At 34.4% G+C, this 15,663-nt stretch overlaps 2 protein-coding genes across 4 annotated transcripts; one reads left to right on the top strand and one right to left on the bottom strand.

Moving 5' to 3' along the window:
* Positions 1-1,433: 1,433 nt before the first annotated feature.
* Positions 1,434-5,354, top strand: LOC107430035 (cysteine-rich receptor-like protein kinase 25). The gene is made up of 7 exons (XM_048464467.2): positions 1,434-2,477; positions 2,840-2,959; positions 3,163-3,293; positions 3,379-3,589; positions 4,219-4,456; positions 4,633-4,774; positions 4,879-5,354. The coding sequence occupies exons 1-7, from the start codon at positions 1,676-1,678 to the stop codon at positions 5,143-5,145; spliced, it is 1,911 nt and encodes a 636-aa protein (XP_048320424.1). The 5' UTR covers positions 1,434-1,675; the 3' UTR covers positions 5,146-5,354.
* A 2,730-nt stretch (positions 5,355-8,084) lies between these two features.
* On the bottom strand, positions 8,085-14,333 carry LOC107430036 (probable serine/threonine-protein kinase SIS8). Of its 3 annotated transcripts, XM_025079426.3 has the most exons (15): positions 13,907-14,333; positions 12,066-12,480; positions 11,835-11,948; positions 11,121-11,208; positions 10,683-11,036; positions 10,428-10,468; positions 10,256-10,324; positions 10,048-10,148; positions 9,700-9,778; positions 9,486-9,584; positions 9,336-9,404; positions 9,182-9,231; positions 8,742-8,823; positions 8,561-8,655; positions 8,085-8,468 (listed from the first exon to the last, which is right to left on the bottom strand). In XM_025079426.3, the coding sequence occupies exons 1-15, from the start codon at positions 14,245-14,247 to the stop codon at positions 8,369-8,371; spliced, it is 2,097 nt and encodes a 698-aa protein (XP_024935194.3). In that variant the 5' UTR covers positions 14,248-14,333; the 3' UTR covers positions 8,085-8,368. The 3 variants fall into 3 exon arrangements, 2 of the variants coding, with proteins under 2 accessions (XP_024935194.3, XP_015896302.3); XM_016040816.4 differs by having other exon boundaries at positions 10,683-11,208; XR_003057938.3 differs by lacking the exon at positions 9,182-9,231 and having other exon boundaries at positions 8,425-8,468; positions 10,683-11,208.
* Between the last annotated feature and the right edge of the window lie 1,330 nt (positions 14,334-15,663).

Below are 15,663 nucleotides of genomic sequence, written 5' to 3'. Positions count from 1 at the left end.
AGATTAAAAGTAAATGTGTGCATAATATAATATGGTTAATGTAATATGGTTAGTAAATTTCATAGGAGGAAAAAAATCATTGTATATAACTCCAATAAAATTGTTTTTCCATCACTTACCTCCTTTACCGTGTGCCCACATTAGTCAAAAGTTACGGTCAAGGACTATAATAGACATTTAGCTTCATTTTATTTTTGCTTTTGTTTTTTTTTTTTTTTAAATAGAATAAAAATCAATTTGGGACACATGCATGATTTCCAGATCATGGAGAATTGCATTGTTAGAGTTTAAACATTTTCACTCAATATTTACTTAGACCAATTAATAAGGATGTATAACTAAAATAATTTCAACATTAATTAAAAGTCAATATATGAATAATATGAACGAACAAATTTTCTTGGATGCAATCCTTTAATTTTTTATATAATAATTTTTCTTAAAATAGAAGCACATAAGTCTTTAATCAATTTGGTGGTGGAAAAGCATTTTTAAGCTTAAAATATTTACAGAATACTTTCTTTTTGTGGAAGGGTGTACATTTAACAACGGTGAAAAAGGGTTTGGAATTTGTGCAACCTCAGACGTTACTAATTTTTAATACCCTAAAAATTTGTACAGGAAAGCGATGAAAAAAATTTGGTACATGCTGTCGATTGGATCTCCTAATTGGAACCCGGTCCTTTGGTAACTTTACCTCCTATGCAGTGGTTTCCTCAACAGGAGGAGTAATTTTCTGCATCCACTTCTTTACATGTTCTTGACTGAGTAACTCAAGTCAATTTGCCAGACTCGATCAAGAAGAAATCCAGTTTTTGATAGTTTAATCGGCAAACCATTCATTAAAATGATGAATGATAGTCTCAAAGAAATCTTCAATAGTTTTAAGTGTATTTTAATCACCTCTTTTTTCTTTTTTTTTTCTTTTTTTTTACTTAAGGGGAAGAAACCTGGTTCACACGGCACCTTTAAAAACAAACAAGAAAGAAAACTTTTTATTTTCTTCCCGAAGTGTTCCTGTTCCTTCAAAAGCTCAACAACCAAAGTGATCATATATATATATTTTAAAAAAAGTCGGTCAATAAATAACTTGTTATACTATTGTTTCAGAAAAAATACTAAAATAAATCCATACATACATGGGACTTCTACTAAATCCATTATTGAATGAATCCCATTGGCGGCAAATGCTAAATTCATTTCAAAATGTCCTATGACCAAGTCTAATAGGGTTTACAGAGAGAACGACGTCGAGTTCTGTACACCAGGATTTGGCTTTCCTCATTTCACAAGCAATTTCATTAAACACGTGGCACAATGTGGTTGGTTACCAAGTCATTTCCTAAGTCATGGCTCATAAGGTCATCATCTGGAATAATATACTTATATGATTATATGATAATGCCCCCATAAAGTCTTGATTTCTTGGCCACCTTTCTCTGTCAAAAATCAACATCAGCTTCCTTATGTAATGCATGAATTTAATTAAATATCTTCCATAATAAAACAACCATGTAAACCCCCCAAAAAAAAAGGCCAACTGGGTGTGTTTTTTTTTTTTTTGCTTCAGCAGTTGCAGGGAAGGCTCAGTTTGCACTTGTTCTTCTTCCATCTTTTTTTTTTTTTTTTTTTTTCCCCTCATATTATGCTTCCAGTCTTTTACAGCTTGTAAAAAATGCAATCTAATTTATTATATGCTCTCCCTTTGCTTTTACTTTCATGTATCCATGGATTTTACTATCTCACTTTAGCTCAAGATTCAGAACAGAACTATTACGACTGCAGATCAGCTCTTTTCCTTTCTGGAAGTGTATTTGAGCAGAACTTAAACCTCACCCTCACTTGGCTTGCTGGAAATGTTTCTCTAGATGGTGGATTTCACAACATCAGTGTGGGTCAGAACCTTGATACTACTATTTATGGCCTTGTACAATGCGCAGGCTATGCCACTGCCAAAGAATGTCAAGATTGTGCAAACATTGCTGCTAGAAGAATCAGGGGAATTTGTGCAAACAAAAAGGAGGCTTCCATAGGATTTCTATATTGCTCGATGCGCTATTCCAATCAGCGTTTCTTCTCTACTACTTTCGACAGTGTTGAAAGATACTCGTTGCCTAATCGGAACAATGTAACCGATCCAGTTGTTTGGAATCATCAACTGGATAACTTGCTGAACAATCTATCATCGCGAGCTGCCTCTGCTCCTTCAAGATTTGTAGATGGGAATGCCACTTACAAAGATTCAGACAATATATATGCTATTGTACAGTGTACCAGAGACTTAACACAAAACAACTGCTTAACTTGCCTGGAAGATGTTATTGGTTACATACCTCAGTCCTGTGATGGGAAAAGAGGGTGTCAGATATATTCTATAAGTTGCTTCCTTCGTTATGATTCATACAATTTCCTTATGTCAGCTTCACCACCTGGATTAGCACCTTCTCCTCCATCTCCAAACTCTCCCACCGCAGGAGGTACAACAATCATATGCTGATAATTTTTTATTGGTGTTTGATTAACCATTAATATCTTTTAGGACTTTCTAGCACTAATTCCGAATGTTTGTAGTGTGGTGTTCTCCCAAGTCCTAACCAATCTTGCAGCTAATTTTCGTGTTCTTTGCAATAATTTTTAGGATTTTTGCATAAGAGTTCTGTCTAACTTTATGTCCAGTTAATATCCCAGGTTGTCATTTTGTTAATATAATCTTTAACAGTAGTGCCAATTGTGTAATTACCAACAAGTATGTCATTTTTTTAGAGGAAAACCTTTGTTCCTATATTGTAATTTGAGCTCAAGACATCGTACTCATTTGATTTTTTTTTTTTTTATGCAGGTAAGAAGAACACTAAAAAGACAATCGTTACTGTTGTGATCCCTGTAATCGTGAGCCTGATGGTGATACTCATGATCTGTGCTTTCTTTGTACAAAGAAATGCCAAGAGAAAGAGACTTGGTAATTAGTTTACAATTCTCACCCTGCATTGAAATAAGGCCTTAGCTGTAACATTTAACTTACTCTCAGTTTCTTCATCTGCAACGATCGAATATATTGAAAGTTGGTTGACTGTGTCTTTCCCAGTTGCCAATTGCTTTCAAATATGACATAACACTTTTTCAAGTATGTGCAAAGTGATATGGTTGCTAATTATGGCATAGATGGTATTCATGAAGATGGGGATGGTAACTTGGAGTTAATTGTGATTGGACTAAGAACAATTAAAGTCGCAACAGGAAATTTCTCCAACGTGAACAAACTTGGAGAAGGTGGTTTTGGTCCAGTTTACAAGGTACTTTACCTAACTGTAAACAATTACACCCTGTAACTTTCACTATTTGTACTTCTAATTAATTTCACCATATAATATATGTTAGGGTGTGCTGAGTAATGGACAAGAAATAGCAGTCAAGAGGCTGTCAAGTCACTCAGGTCAAGGTTTGGATGAACTGAAAACAGAAGTAAAGCTGGTTGCTAAATTGCTGCACCGGAATCTGGTAAAGCTATTGGGCTACTGCTTAGAAGATGAAGAGAAGCTACTGGTTTATGAATATCTGCCTAATGGGAGCTTGGACAAAATTTTGTTTGGTATGGTTATTCCTCTCTTTTTTTTTTTCTTATCAAAATTTTTTTACTCTTTTCCTTGGGGAACCTGATAGTTTTGAGGTTATACTCATCAAATTACAGTCATATATTTTGTGAAACTAGTAAATTATTCTAAATCAAACATTAAATGAGTCTCAAAAATATTTTATTTCAGCTCGAATGAGTGAACTTCATTTTAGTTTCAAGCCTGCTACCATCTATTCCTGTTGAATCTGCAATGAAAATCCCCTTTTGGTTTATTACTTTGTCTATCGTGGTTTTCACTTCATTTCGCTTCTTTCACAAAGTTTTCTCTGTATCCTACTAAAAATATTGTCTCTTCCATCCTTGTCTCTTTCCCCATTTATTCCCTCTTTGTTATCCACGTTCTTTTGTGCTTCTTATTTTCCTCTTTCTCTTTTTATTCTCTAGGCTGAAGGTTATTCTATTTTCATATTGAGGAAAGTGGATGGTTGAAGAAAGTGAGACATGTTCCATTTTTGAATGTTGTAGTCTATTGGCTTAGTCCACATGCACTAATTGTTAGGCCCAACTTCAAAGAAATCATAGCTATACGGCTGCATGTTCTTGTTTGGAAAGTAACTTATGTGTATGAAAATCAAATGATGTAGATAAGCAAAAACAATCTTCCTTGGAATGGAAAACACGGTACAAAATCATGGTTGGCATTGCTCGTGGGCTACTTTATCTGCATGAAGATTCTCGGCTTAGGATTATACATAGAGATTTGAAAGCAAGTAACATTCTGTTAGATGAAGACTTGAATCCCAAAATTTCAGACTTCGGTGTTGCAAAACTATTCGGTGGAAGTGAGACTCAAGCCAATACAAGACGGATTTGGGGTACTTAGTAAGTTAAAACCTTTGTTATATGCTTAAGAGAAAATGCAATTTGCATAAATAAAAGGAGATAATACAATATCAGTTAAGATAATTGCATGATATTAGTTTCAATCAACATTGCTTTCATTTGTCTGCCAACTGGTTTTATATTTAAATGCACTGAAATTTTCTAGTGGCCTGCAGTGGATACATGGCACCAGAGTATGTCAGGCATGGAAACTTTTCGACTAAATCTGATGTGTATAGCTATGGCATTTTAGTTTTGGAAATTATTACTGGTAAAAGGGTCTCAGGCCGTCACAATTTCACAAATCTGCAAAGTCATGTAAGTATTATACACATATGTATTATTTTTCTCCATTTTCATGGTGCTGTGCTTGCTTCAGAGTGTTTAATATTGAATGCTAGCTTCAATATTTTTGTTTGCAGGCATGGAAAAACTGGGAAAATGGAGCCGCTTTGGAGCTGATGGATTCAACAATGGATGGGCAGTGGTCTAGAGATGAAGCTTTAAACTGCATCCACATTGGGTTGCTATGTGTTCAAGAGGCTGCTTCTGATAGACCAAAAATGTCAGAGGTTGTTTTGATGCTTACCAATTTCTCTATGTCCTTTCCAATACCTTCAAGGCCAGCATTTTTTGTTTCGGGTGTCGAAAGTGATAGTTTGAGATTAGTGAAAGAAAATTCTGGATGAACCACAGAAGCTTCAAATCATAATCAATCTGTTAATGAGGTTACACTTACTGAATTACATCCTCGCGATTGAAAATGTTAAAATGTTGTATGCTTTCTCTTCTAGAATTAAGCTTGTTCAGATGTCACGAGGGATATCAATCTCCTACTCTTGCTGTGTGTGCTGAGGACATGTACAATAAATAAAGTGTTTTCCCAGTAAAACTATGATTTTGATGCTAAATATTTCTTTAAATGTATGCATACAGAACCTTTAACACCAAAAAAGGAAAGAAAAAAAAAGAAAAAGAAAAAAGATTATTTAAAAAGTCATCCCAGCTGTCACGGATGATGATGGAGTGCTCCAACTACTATCTGGAACCTATAACCACATTTTATTGCTGGAGTTTATTCTGAACCACTCAGATTCAAGATGATTTGTACTTTAGTATAAAAACTTAGCCGCCTTTCTTTGTCATAATTAAACTTGTTCCACTTATGTAATAAAGAAAAAAAAAAAAAGTACATAAAGAAAAAGTTCAACTACATTTCTCTGCTTCACAAGTTGCAGGGATTCATATCAAACTATTGGCATGTATTATCAATTATGGTTGCTGTAGTCCTCTTACAACTTATACTATGCAATCTATTTAGAACCTTTGTATAACTGCTCAACCGCCTCAATTGGGACCTTCTCCTTCCTCATTCCTTGAGTGAAACTCTACTACCTCTGCAGGTAATTTGGATGCAACCAATCAAGCTAGTAATTTTGGTGTCTCTCTAACCCATATATTGAATATTTCATAAGTGCAAAATATTGGTAATAAGGTGGTGCTATTTATCCTATATTGCTAGTAATTATGGTGCTTTTTTGACTAATCGTTGTTTTTAAATTCGTTTATCATAACCAACAGTGCAAGGTGATAGGTTTCCTATTCATCAAACAACATAGTCCTTGCTTTGTACGTTCCTGTACTTTCTCTGTGCCACAGTACATTCAAAGACCATGATTGGTGAATAAGTAACAGAGAAGTTTCTTCTAGATAAACCTCCTGTTGGGAAAAATTAGGCTTTCTCACTAATTTTCTGCAGAATCTTGGGATAAATGGTAACAAAGAATCAAGCAAAATAACATCAAAACACACAAGCAAACACAAAGTTGAAAAATAAAAGGAGAGAAGAAATTTTTAACATGGTTTTGCGGTCAATGTGATCCTTACATTCATAACGCACACCAGCTTAGAATTTACTATCAATCTTTGAAGGCAGTGCCGTCATTAACCAAGGGCCTAGGGTGCAATGTCACAAGGTCCCCTTTTGGTTAGGACCCCTTTCATTATTTTATGTTTTTACATTTTTTTATTAATAGAAATTAGTATCTATAAATGATATTATAATTTATTTTTTTTAAAAAAAAATAAAATTACAACCATAATTATTTTTTTCATAATTATTTTTTTCCTCCAATAAAGCTATAATTTTGGTATAATTAAAGTTTGTTTTTTGGATATATAAAAACACATAAATCTCTATCAAACCTTACCCTTTGAGTTTATTTATCTTTTAAATTTTTTGTATCATCTTCCACTTTCAATATTTTTTTAATTTAATAAAAAAATATTGTTTTTATTTATTGTATTATTAATTTATTTTAAATATTTATAAAAAAGCGTTAACCTATAAAGTGGCCTAAGGCTTCTAAAATCCCAGGTTGGCCATGTTTGAAGGTTTTACAATGGCGAAGACAATCTCTCTTTCTCTTTTGCGGTTATTTTTCTCTCTTATCCGTATAAAATACATAGGGCTGCATATATATGAAACCCAGGGCGAGTCAACAAATAAAAAACAACTTAGGAAATCCACAGCAATGCCATTGGCCTTACTTGGCAGTGCCGTGGCACCGCTTTCTCTGTCTCCAACAGCACCAAAGTGGCACAAGTGCTGCAGCGCTGCTGGCCGGTGGCAGTAGCTCTTCGCCTGCTGTTTCTGCTTCTTTCTCTTCTTCTTTTTCGGTCTTCTTGTTTCAAGTCTTCACCTCCAACACCTCCCATCCCTTAAAGTTTTCCATGGTGTCGAGAAATGAACATTTCTATTTCATGTTAATTATCTTACAATCTTTATTTTTACTTTGCAATTGCAAATTTATGCCATTTTTAAGTAAATACAAACCATAGACGTTGTAATTGACTGATATTTATGCAAATAAAAAGGAATACCACAAAAATTGTTATTGTGGTGATCTCGATGGTTGTGAGCTTGTTAGTGATACTCATAATCTGAGCTTACTTAACATGGAGAAACATCGAGAGAAAAGAAGCTGGTAATTCTAATCATGCACTTCATTTTTTAGATTTCAGATAATATTTATTCTTTTTTTTTTTTTTTTAACTTTCTGCTTCGGCAACAAATAGAAATCCAGTAAAAATTTGCTGGTGTTTATAAATATAACAAACCTTAAGGGAGACCAATGATAAAACGAATTGTCTATCACATCCTTTGACCGTTACTTTTGACTAACGTGGATATATGGCAAGGGAAGTGATGAAGAACAACTTTTCAAAGGTTTATTTATAATAATAGCAAATTTCAGGAGAGGTTAATGATATTTACCCTAACTATGATGTTAATTTACATTAAATCGCCATCATTTCGAATTGGAATTTCAAAGGTATATCAACCTCTACCTCTTTTACATTTTTTATTTACAACAAAAAAACCAAAAAGCTGCTCAAAACACTGAAAGCAAACATAACAAAAAAATTCAACCAAACTTCCTACTCTGGTAAACCAAAAACAGGACGGATGGAGTTTCTAAAACAAAAAGCTTTTAAGTCTGTAACAATGTAAATGAAGAGTAAAATTCAAGAATGAAATTTTGAAGACCAAAAGCGCCCCACCCCCACCCCCCCCCCCCCCCCCCCCAACCAAAAAAAAAAAAAAAAAAAAAAAAAGAGGTTATAATTATGAAACCTAGAGTTTGTGTAGATCATGGCAAAAAGGGTTTCCAAGCTATTTTTACATTTTCTTGTTCTGCAGTGGTTATGATTGAGCCACCTTCAGTTACAAGCTACATGGTATATATTATGTGTCCTAATGAGAATACACTGTCACATTCCCACCTTCTTTTCCATATTCCTCTTGAGTGAGCATTCTTTGAGTTAAAATCTATGAACTTTCTTCTAAACTGTTTCTGACTGCATTTACAATGGACAGCCACTATTTGTTGTAAAAACCACAAAAAAATTCTAAGGTTCTGAGCTTTTCCGAGTAGGCAATGGTGCAGCTCTTTGAAGTATCATCATTCTTTGGATTATGTCTTCAAAAGATGGACGTTGTTGTGGGTCACTGCTTGTTTTAGAATACAGGTTTAGTACTACTAGCAAATTCCAGGCTAAGAAATAGTGGGTTAGAAACTTAAAAAGTATAGAACGACGTACCTTTGCCAACAGTCTTGGATGACTGATGCTACGTGGGGATCAAGGCCTTCTGGCAGGTCTAATCTTCTATCCATGAAGCCTACAACTCCAACAACCTTTCAAATGGAACAAGGAAATGGTTAACTTTCAATTTGTTAGTGGATGAAAAGGTGCATGCAATGTGAGGTTCCAAAAGAAAGACCTGTAAAGAATTTAAGTGATTCCATGGAATGGATTCAGTCATTAGTTCCCAGAGAATCACACCAAAGCTGAAAACATCGGATCTGTTCAATAGAAGACAATGCAATGAATTAGTAAAACCATGAAACTTGGAAAGGAACCAATTATGGCCTTTACTTTTATCATTATTGAAAGAACATTTTTATGTACTGCTTTGCTAATGGAAATTATTTGGTGACTGGAAACGAAGAAGTAATAAAAGCATGAAACTTTGAATCCCCTAATAGTGATTAATAAACAAGGTTTCCCAGAGAGTTGGAAATTTTAGATGGCAAAACTTTTATATTGAGAACCGAAAGTTCACCAAGTATTCTCTTCCACATTCAAAGCTCCATTTGAAAAAGGGAGTTGAGTTGTAAAACCACCTAGATAAAATTCTAAAGCTTGGTTTACAGAAATTACTTTTCATTTGAAGGTTCATTGCGAAGGACTTCAGGGGCCATCCACTGAGGCTGCATTTAGAAATGCAAGGGGCATAAAAGATGATATTGATAGGAGCTGATTACTGCTATGAACATTGATACTGTAACTAGAGATAAGAGGAAAACATTATTACCGTCCCTCTCGCAGATTTTCCTGTCAAGAAGGTCCCATTCTTCAACTTTGACAGGCCAAAGTCTCCAACCTGAAGAGTATAAATTTCCTAAGAAAATTGATATTAATCTCAATCTGCTTCATTATTAAGCTATCAATCATTAAAAATTACCTTGACACTCCAATTCTTGTCAACAAGCAGGTTAGACGATTTAAGATCTCTATGCACTATAGGTGGATTTCTGTGATGCAAATAATTCATACCTCTAGCCTGCAGTAAAATAAAAAGTGTGTTATGTTGTAGCATAGCTGAGAATAAAGCAATCTGTCTTAATGTTAATTTGACTTCCCAACACAGACAACACATAAAAGAAGCACAGACTCACAACATCAAGAGCCATCCTCAGACGCCGTCTGATATCAAGTGCCTGATTGTTCTTGTGAAGTGTTCTAAAAAGGCTTCCCCTGACAACACAAACAAAACGCAATGTAAGGTTCTGGGAATAATGCCCATGAAAAGAGGAGATCATAAAAGTGTGAGTAATTATTAGGCCATCTACCGGACTAATTGACACAAAAAGCTTCTTACTCTTAACCATGATGCCAAGTTGCATAAAAGATCATAAGTGCATTTTATAATTTTACTTAATACAAAAGGAACCTACTTTGATTGGAACATTGACTCTTACAATTATCTGTTAACTTGGCTTAGAAAAATATGCAGTCCCTTTTACCTGGGTAAGAACTCTGTGACAATGGCTAGTCGTTCTTGTGAATATGCTGCTCCCATAAACAACAATACATTTGGATGTCTCAATCTCTTCATTATATCAATCTGAAGGATACACAAGTAAGATCCACGGATAAAGTGTCTTCCTTTTCCAAATAATGTTTAGGAAAAAAATAAATAAATAAATAAATAAAGTTGAGAGTTTGAACTACCTCCTTTTTGTAGTCTTGTAGAATTCCCTCAGTATATTGATTCCCATGGTACACCTTGATAGCAACATCCTATTCAAGAGAAGCCAAGTTATCTTAAGGTTAAAACATATGATACCACATTACCACTTGGGTTAAGAACTAAGAAAAAGGGGTACTTTTAGCTTAAATTTACCGATCCATTCCAAATTCCGTGATAAACAATGGCACAAGAACCTGTAAGGCAAGAAAAAGTATGCTCAATATGATTCCACAACCTCTAATAAACATTTCTAGTTTCCTGTTTCCCAGAATCCAAGCACAAGTCTTCATCGTTGAAGGTAAGAATAGCTATCATAATACTAAAATCTTATATCAGATGAGCAACGTGTAGAGTCTAAAGGAAAAAGAAAGAACTAATTTACAAAATAAATTGAGCTCACAAGTTTACCCTGTCCAATCTCCTCCCTTAAATGCAGGTCCTCCCAGTGAATCTCACAATCTACTATGGTGTTAGATTCATTATCCCCTTTGCTTGATGAACTTCCATTGCTGTCAGTGCTTCCCCCTAAACTTGAGAATTGTTTGCCATCTTCTATCTGAACTGCATTCAAGTTGGCTACTTCTGGTTCTGCTTCCTTTGAATTCTCATCACACTCTAATCCTGTCAAACACTCCTTGCACTCCCTTGAAGAGGCTAGAACAGAACCATCTTCAGTTGAATTTGGTATTTCATGCCCACGTGCATATCGCTTAGCTGCTAGAGATATCTTGATTTTTCTGTGGTGTCCATCTCCTTTATAATCTGTATCAACTATGTAGCCACATGAAGTTGGTTTTTTTGAATCGCTTTTAGAATTAGGCTCATTGCTCATAGACAAAGTCTCACTTGAACCATTTTGTACAGTTGTTCCATCATCTTTCTTTCCACTATTGTCGGTTCCCTTGATATGCAGCTTTGCCAAGAATTTTGCTGCCTACGGTGCACCCAATGATATAGTTGAGTAAAATGTATTTGCAAAACCTACATTAGAGATATACACAGTACATCTTTACATTGTTCTCCAAGTGTGTATCTTTGGAAGATTATATTAATTAAACTTTTTCAATTAACTTTAACTATATCTTTCCCTCTCTAAATAAATATGTTGAGTTACCATCTAACCCAAAAGCTTAAGTTTGTAAGAAGTGGGCCCTATTATATATATCAAACTAACACATGTTATACTCAAAATAAACAAGGAAGAAGACAATTTTCACATGACAGGGATATTGTCTAAAGAATAATATATATTTCAGAAACCTATAGCTTATTAAGGAATCAGCTTTCCATAAAAAAGAATGAAATTGCTCAGAGAAGATGGTCTAGTTGGGAAATTATAATCTAGCATAATTTTTATTCACAGAATGATTCCAACTTACTTTTCATGCACTGAACAATTTCAATGTATTATTCGAAAAAGTATCCCTAAATTCTTAAAAAACATACAAACAAACATAATGATCTTAAAATCAAATATTCAGTTTTGAAGTATTTATGTTCAAGTACTTGTTACAAAAAATAAATAAATTTCAAATGGCATAATCCATTACAGATACTCACTTGGATACCAGTTTTCTTGGCATTGGCATCTTTGGTGTCTGTTACAGAATCCTCTCTGTCCTTGGATATGTTACATGCATCATCTCCATGTCCCCGCAAAAAAATTTTTGAGGCCTGATTAGTTCAAGAATACAATGTCTATGGTATACTTCAGAAATTTAGAGAAAATATAACTGAAAAGACCACAGAATGAAGAAGAGAGAGAAATGTAGTAAAGTGATAAATAAGCACCAGATTGGAAACAGATGAAGCTATCTCTGGAACTGGTGCAATAGGTGGGTGTCCATGCCACTGAATCCTTTTCAAGTATGACTGCGATCCTCTATGTTGGGAATTGGCACTATCTTCATGTGTCCTGTTTCGTGCTTCCATTCTATTAAAAGCTGCTGCATCATTGGCAACAGTGATAAAACCAACAAGCACGCCATTCTCATATAATGGGCTTTTGGTCGCTATAGCCATGAATATTTCACCGGACCTCTTCTTAAAAGGGAACTGACCTGACCATGACTGCCCTCTTCTCAACCTTTCAATGATTTTCTGTAGAGCTACGAAATGTTCTTCAGGGATAAGGATTTCACCACCAACCCCATGTCCAACAACTTCATAGTTCTTCCACCCATAGAGGTTCTCAGCAGAGCGATTCCTGCATGATTAAAATCATTTATTTGTCTAACAAGTTAAAAAAGACGAGCCATGTGATATCAATCAATAACTTTCTAAAGTTCTAACAACAGTCTAGCTACAAAATAGTTGAAGATGTCGTGAGCAAGATGGGGACAAAGAGCAGTCCTCCCATTAAAGTAAAAAACATATATTTCCATTTCCAAGTCACACATCGTAAAGGCCACCTTGAACAACAACAATCTATAGCTAATCATTATACCATTGAATCACATATATTGTTTTTAAAAATGACTGATCCTGTTTCATTTAAATATGTATGTATGTATGTATATATATATATATATATTGCAGATGAATATTCTCCACCCTTGTTGATAAATGAGAGTCAGAGAGAGACAATCATACTATGCCAAGCAAGCCCTTTTTGCAGTTAACCCTGATAAAAGTTAAATTATCTGAACCAAACTTTAGGATCAAGTGGAGCCTTGCTAGACTTGTAAACTGTGTTACCAAACAATTCTCAAGATAGTCAACAACTCTCCTGCAATTTACCTCAAACTTTATCAATTCTATTGTTGGAACAAAGAGGTCATAAGTAATTATTAAAATGACTACCGAATTCTTATTATCAACCAGTACTTAGATACTGTATGTTTTTTTTTTTTTTTTTTTGGGTAAAATAATTATATATCGTGTGCTAATTATTTCGTTTGCTACATTGTTAATCAATGGCCCAATCCAAAATGACCTTCCCAACCCACCATGCCTGAGAAATTCGTTCTCCGACATCTCCAGTTATATTACGGATCTGATAAAAGGGCAACTATATAATATACATATATAGTGATCATCAATTGCCCAACGTCAGGAGCTTATCCTGCCCGTCACGATGGGCCGGATAAGCTGGGGGACATCGCCTAGTAGAAGAAAAATTATGTATATTGCTTTAAACTATATACATATATATATATATATATATATAGCTACGCAACCTACAATCCCCCACCTGATCCAAGCAATTCGTCAGCTTCAAATACTTACTATGTGTCAACCGCTTTAACCATGTCTCATCAATTTTATTCCTAAGATGGTTCAACAGTAAATTCAGGTCAATGTACATGCACGATGCATATATCAATCTGAACATTGACCCAAAAAGCTAATTAATTCATCAGATTTCTATATAAGATTTATAACTTTCTTTCATTATCCAATTATCAAACTTCAAATGTTTTCAGTATTAGCCAATTGACTAAACATTTCGGTGCTCTCCAATTAATTAATTAGCTTATGTACTGTTTAGAGCAAAGCTACTGTTTCATCCGTCACAATTAAAGCAAAACCATCAATCACACTCAAAAAAAAAAAAAAAAAAATCAATTAATCCAAAAAAAACAAAAAAGATCCAACGACGCAGTTTTGTGATTTCTAATCAGATACAGTACCAGTATATGATTTCTCCCGTGGAAGCTTCGCAAACATGAACGGCGTGACCCAAAGATTCCAAAATGCTTCTGTACGGACTTCCCGACACGAAGCATCCCCGAATACGTACCGGAAATGGATACTCCGACGACACTCCGACTGAATCTGACTCCATCATCGCCGCCACCTCTTCCTTCTTCTTCTCGTTCACCAACTTATCGAGCTGCTCTTTGAGTCTCTCGTGGCTCTTCTCCAAGCTCTCGCATCGATCCTCTAATGCTCTGTAAATACGCACCGGTGACTTCTCGTCGGCTCTCGCCATCGCCGGTGGCTTGCCGGAGGAAGGGTGCGCAATGCGCATACTATCCTTTTTTCCTTCTTTTATTTTATCATTATTATTTTTTGATAATTTAGTTTTGATATCGAGGTGGTCGCCAACAACGCCAAGTTTTCTTTTATAAATATATATATATATATATATATTTTTTTTTTTTTTCCATTTTTATAATATTGTGTGTGTACGAACCCTGGTGCTAAAGAATGCTCGCCACGTGTACAACTGCCGCCTTGAGGAACCTATCAGGTGCGAGCAGGTGTAATGATTGTGGGGAACAATAGCGAATCGGGAAAGACGATTTTGGCCGCGCCTCAATTTGTTGAAGGCTGAAGTTTTCCTATTGGACAATTTGGGCTTCGATTTTCGATCCTAAATGCCCCTGGATTGTTCATTGAATTACGCAATGACCTTGCCGCCATTGGTTTAAATGAAGCAAAGTGGAATGGGTTAGGTTGCTTACACTCAAACTATATTTCGATTATTTTACAACCGGATGACGTGGATAACAGTCAAACCTAAGAGATTAAAATCACATGCAGTTGATACCACCATAAGCAATGCGGCCTTTTCCTTTTATCTACAATTGGTTTTCTCTGCTTCATCAAATTGAACGGTCTTGATGCTTCTATGATATGATTAGATGCTCATCACGTGGTAAGCCAAAAGCCGAAAAACGACTGTTGATCGAATATTATAATGATTCCGGATGTAATTAAAAAAATATTTGAGGTCTTGTCTGTCCCTTCTTGTAAAGATTCATAATTATAGCCAACTGTACTTCCATTACCTTGTTAATAATTTTTTTTCCTCATAAAAAATTTTCTTTTTCAAAAGTATGATAAAAATTTTCTTTCCCTTCTTAAAAAATAATTCATAAAAGATATTCTTAATTCTGAGAATCCATAAAATAAAAATCTTATTTTACAAAACATTTTTGTATTTCAAAAAGTAAAAATTATTGTATCCTTTGAATATATGTAATTATTTAATATTTTCCCAAACTATTTTTATTTATTAGATTTCAATAATATTCTAAAATAAATCGTACGAGCAAACAGGTAGATTTGAGGGGCAAATCATTGTTGGATCAACCTTATTAGTCTTTCACAGGTAAATTAGCTAAAGAATTATTTGTTTGATAAATTTAATTAAATGTGACACCACTAGTATTTGATCTTCCTAACCATGATTGAAGTCAAACAAATCCGACATTTTGCTTTTGAAAAATATTATATGTTTCCATCAATGATAATTAATGGTGGAATCAATATATTATATGAAAATTTAATTTGCTATTTTAAATTTAAATTTTAAAAGTTTAAATGATATTATTCCCTTTCAAAATGAATTAATTTTTTACTAGATTTTTAATATAAAAAAAATCAAAACATATTTAAATATAGAGACAGTGGCTTCAATGCACCTTAAATTATACACAAT

The sequence above is a fragment of the Ziziphus jujuba genome, chromosome 6 (genome assembly GCF_031755915.1).
Source record: "Ziziphus jujuba cultivar Dongzao chromosome 6, ASM3175591v1".
Taxonomy (NCBI): domain Eukaryota; kingdom Viridiplantae; phylum Streptophyta; class Magnoliopsida; order Rosales; family Rhamnaceae; genus Ziziphus; species Ziziphus jujuba.
This window is presented reverse-complemented; position numbering and strand designations above follow the sequence as displayed.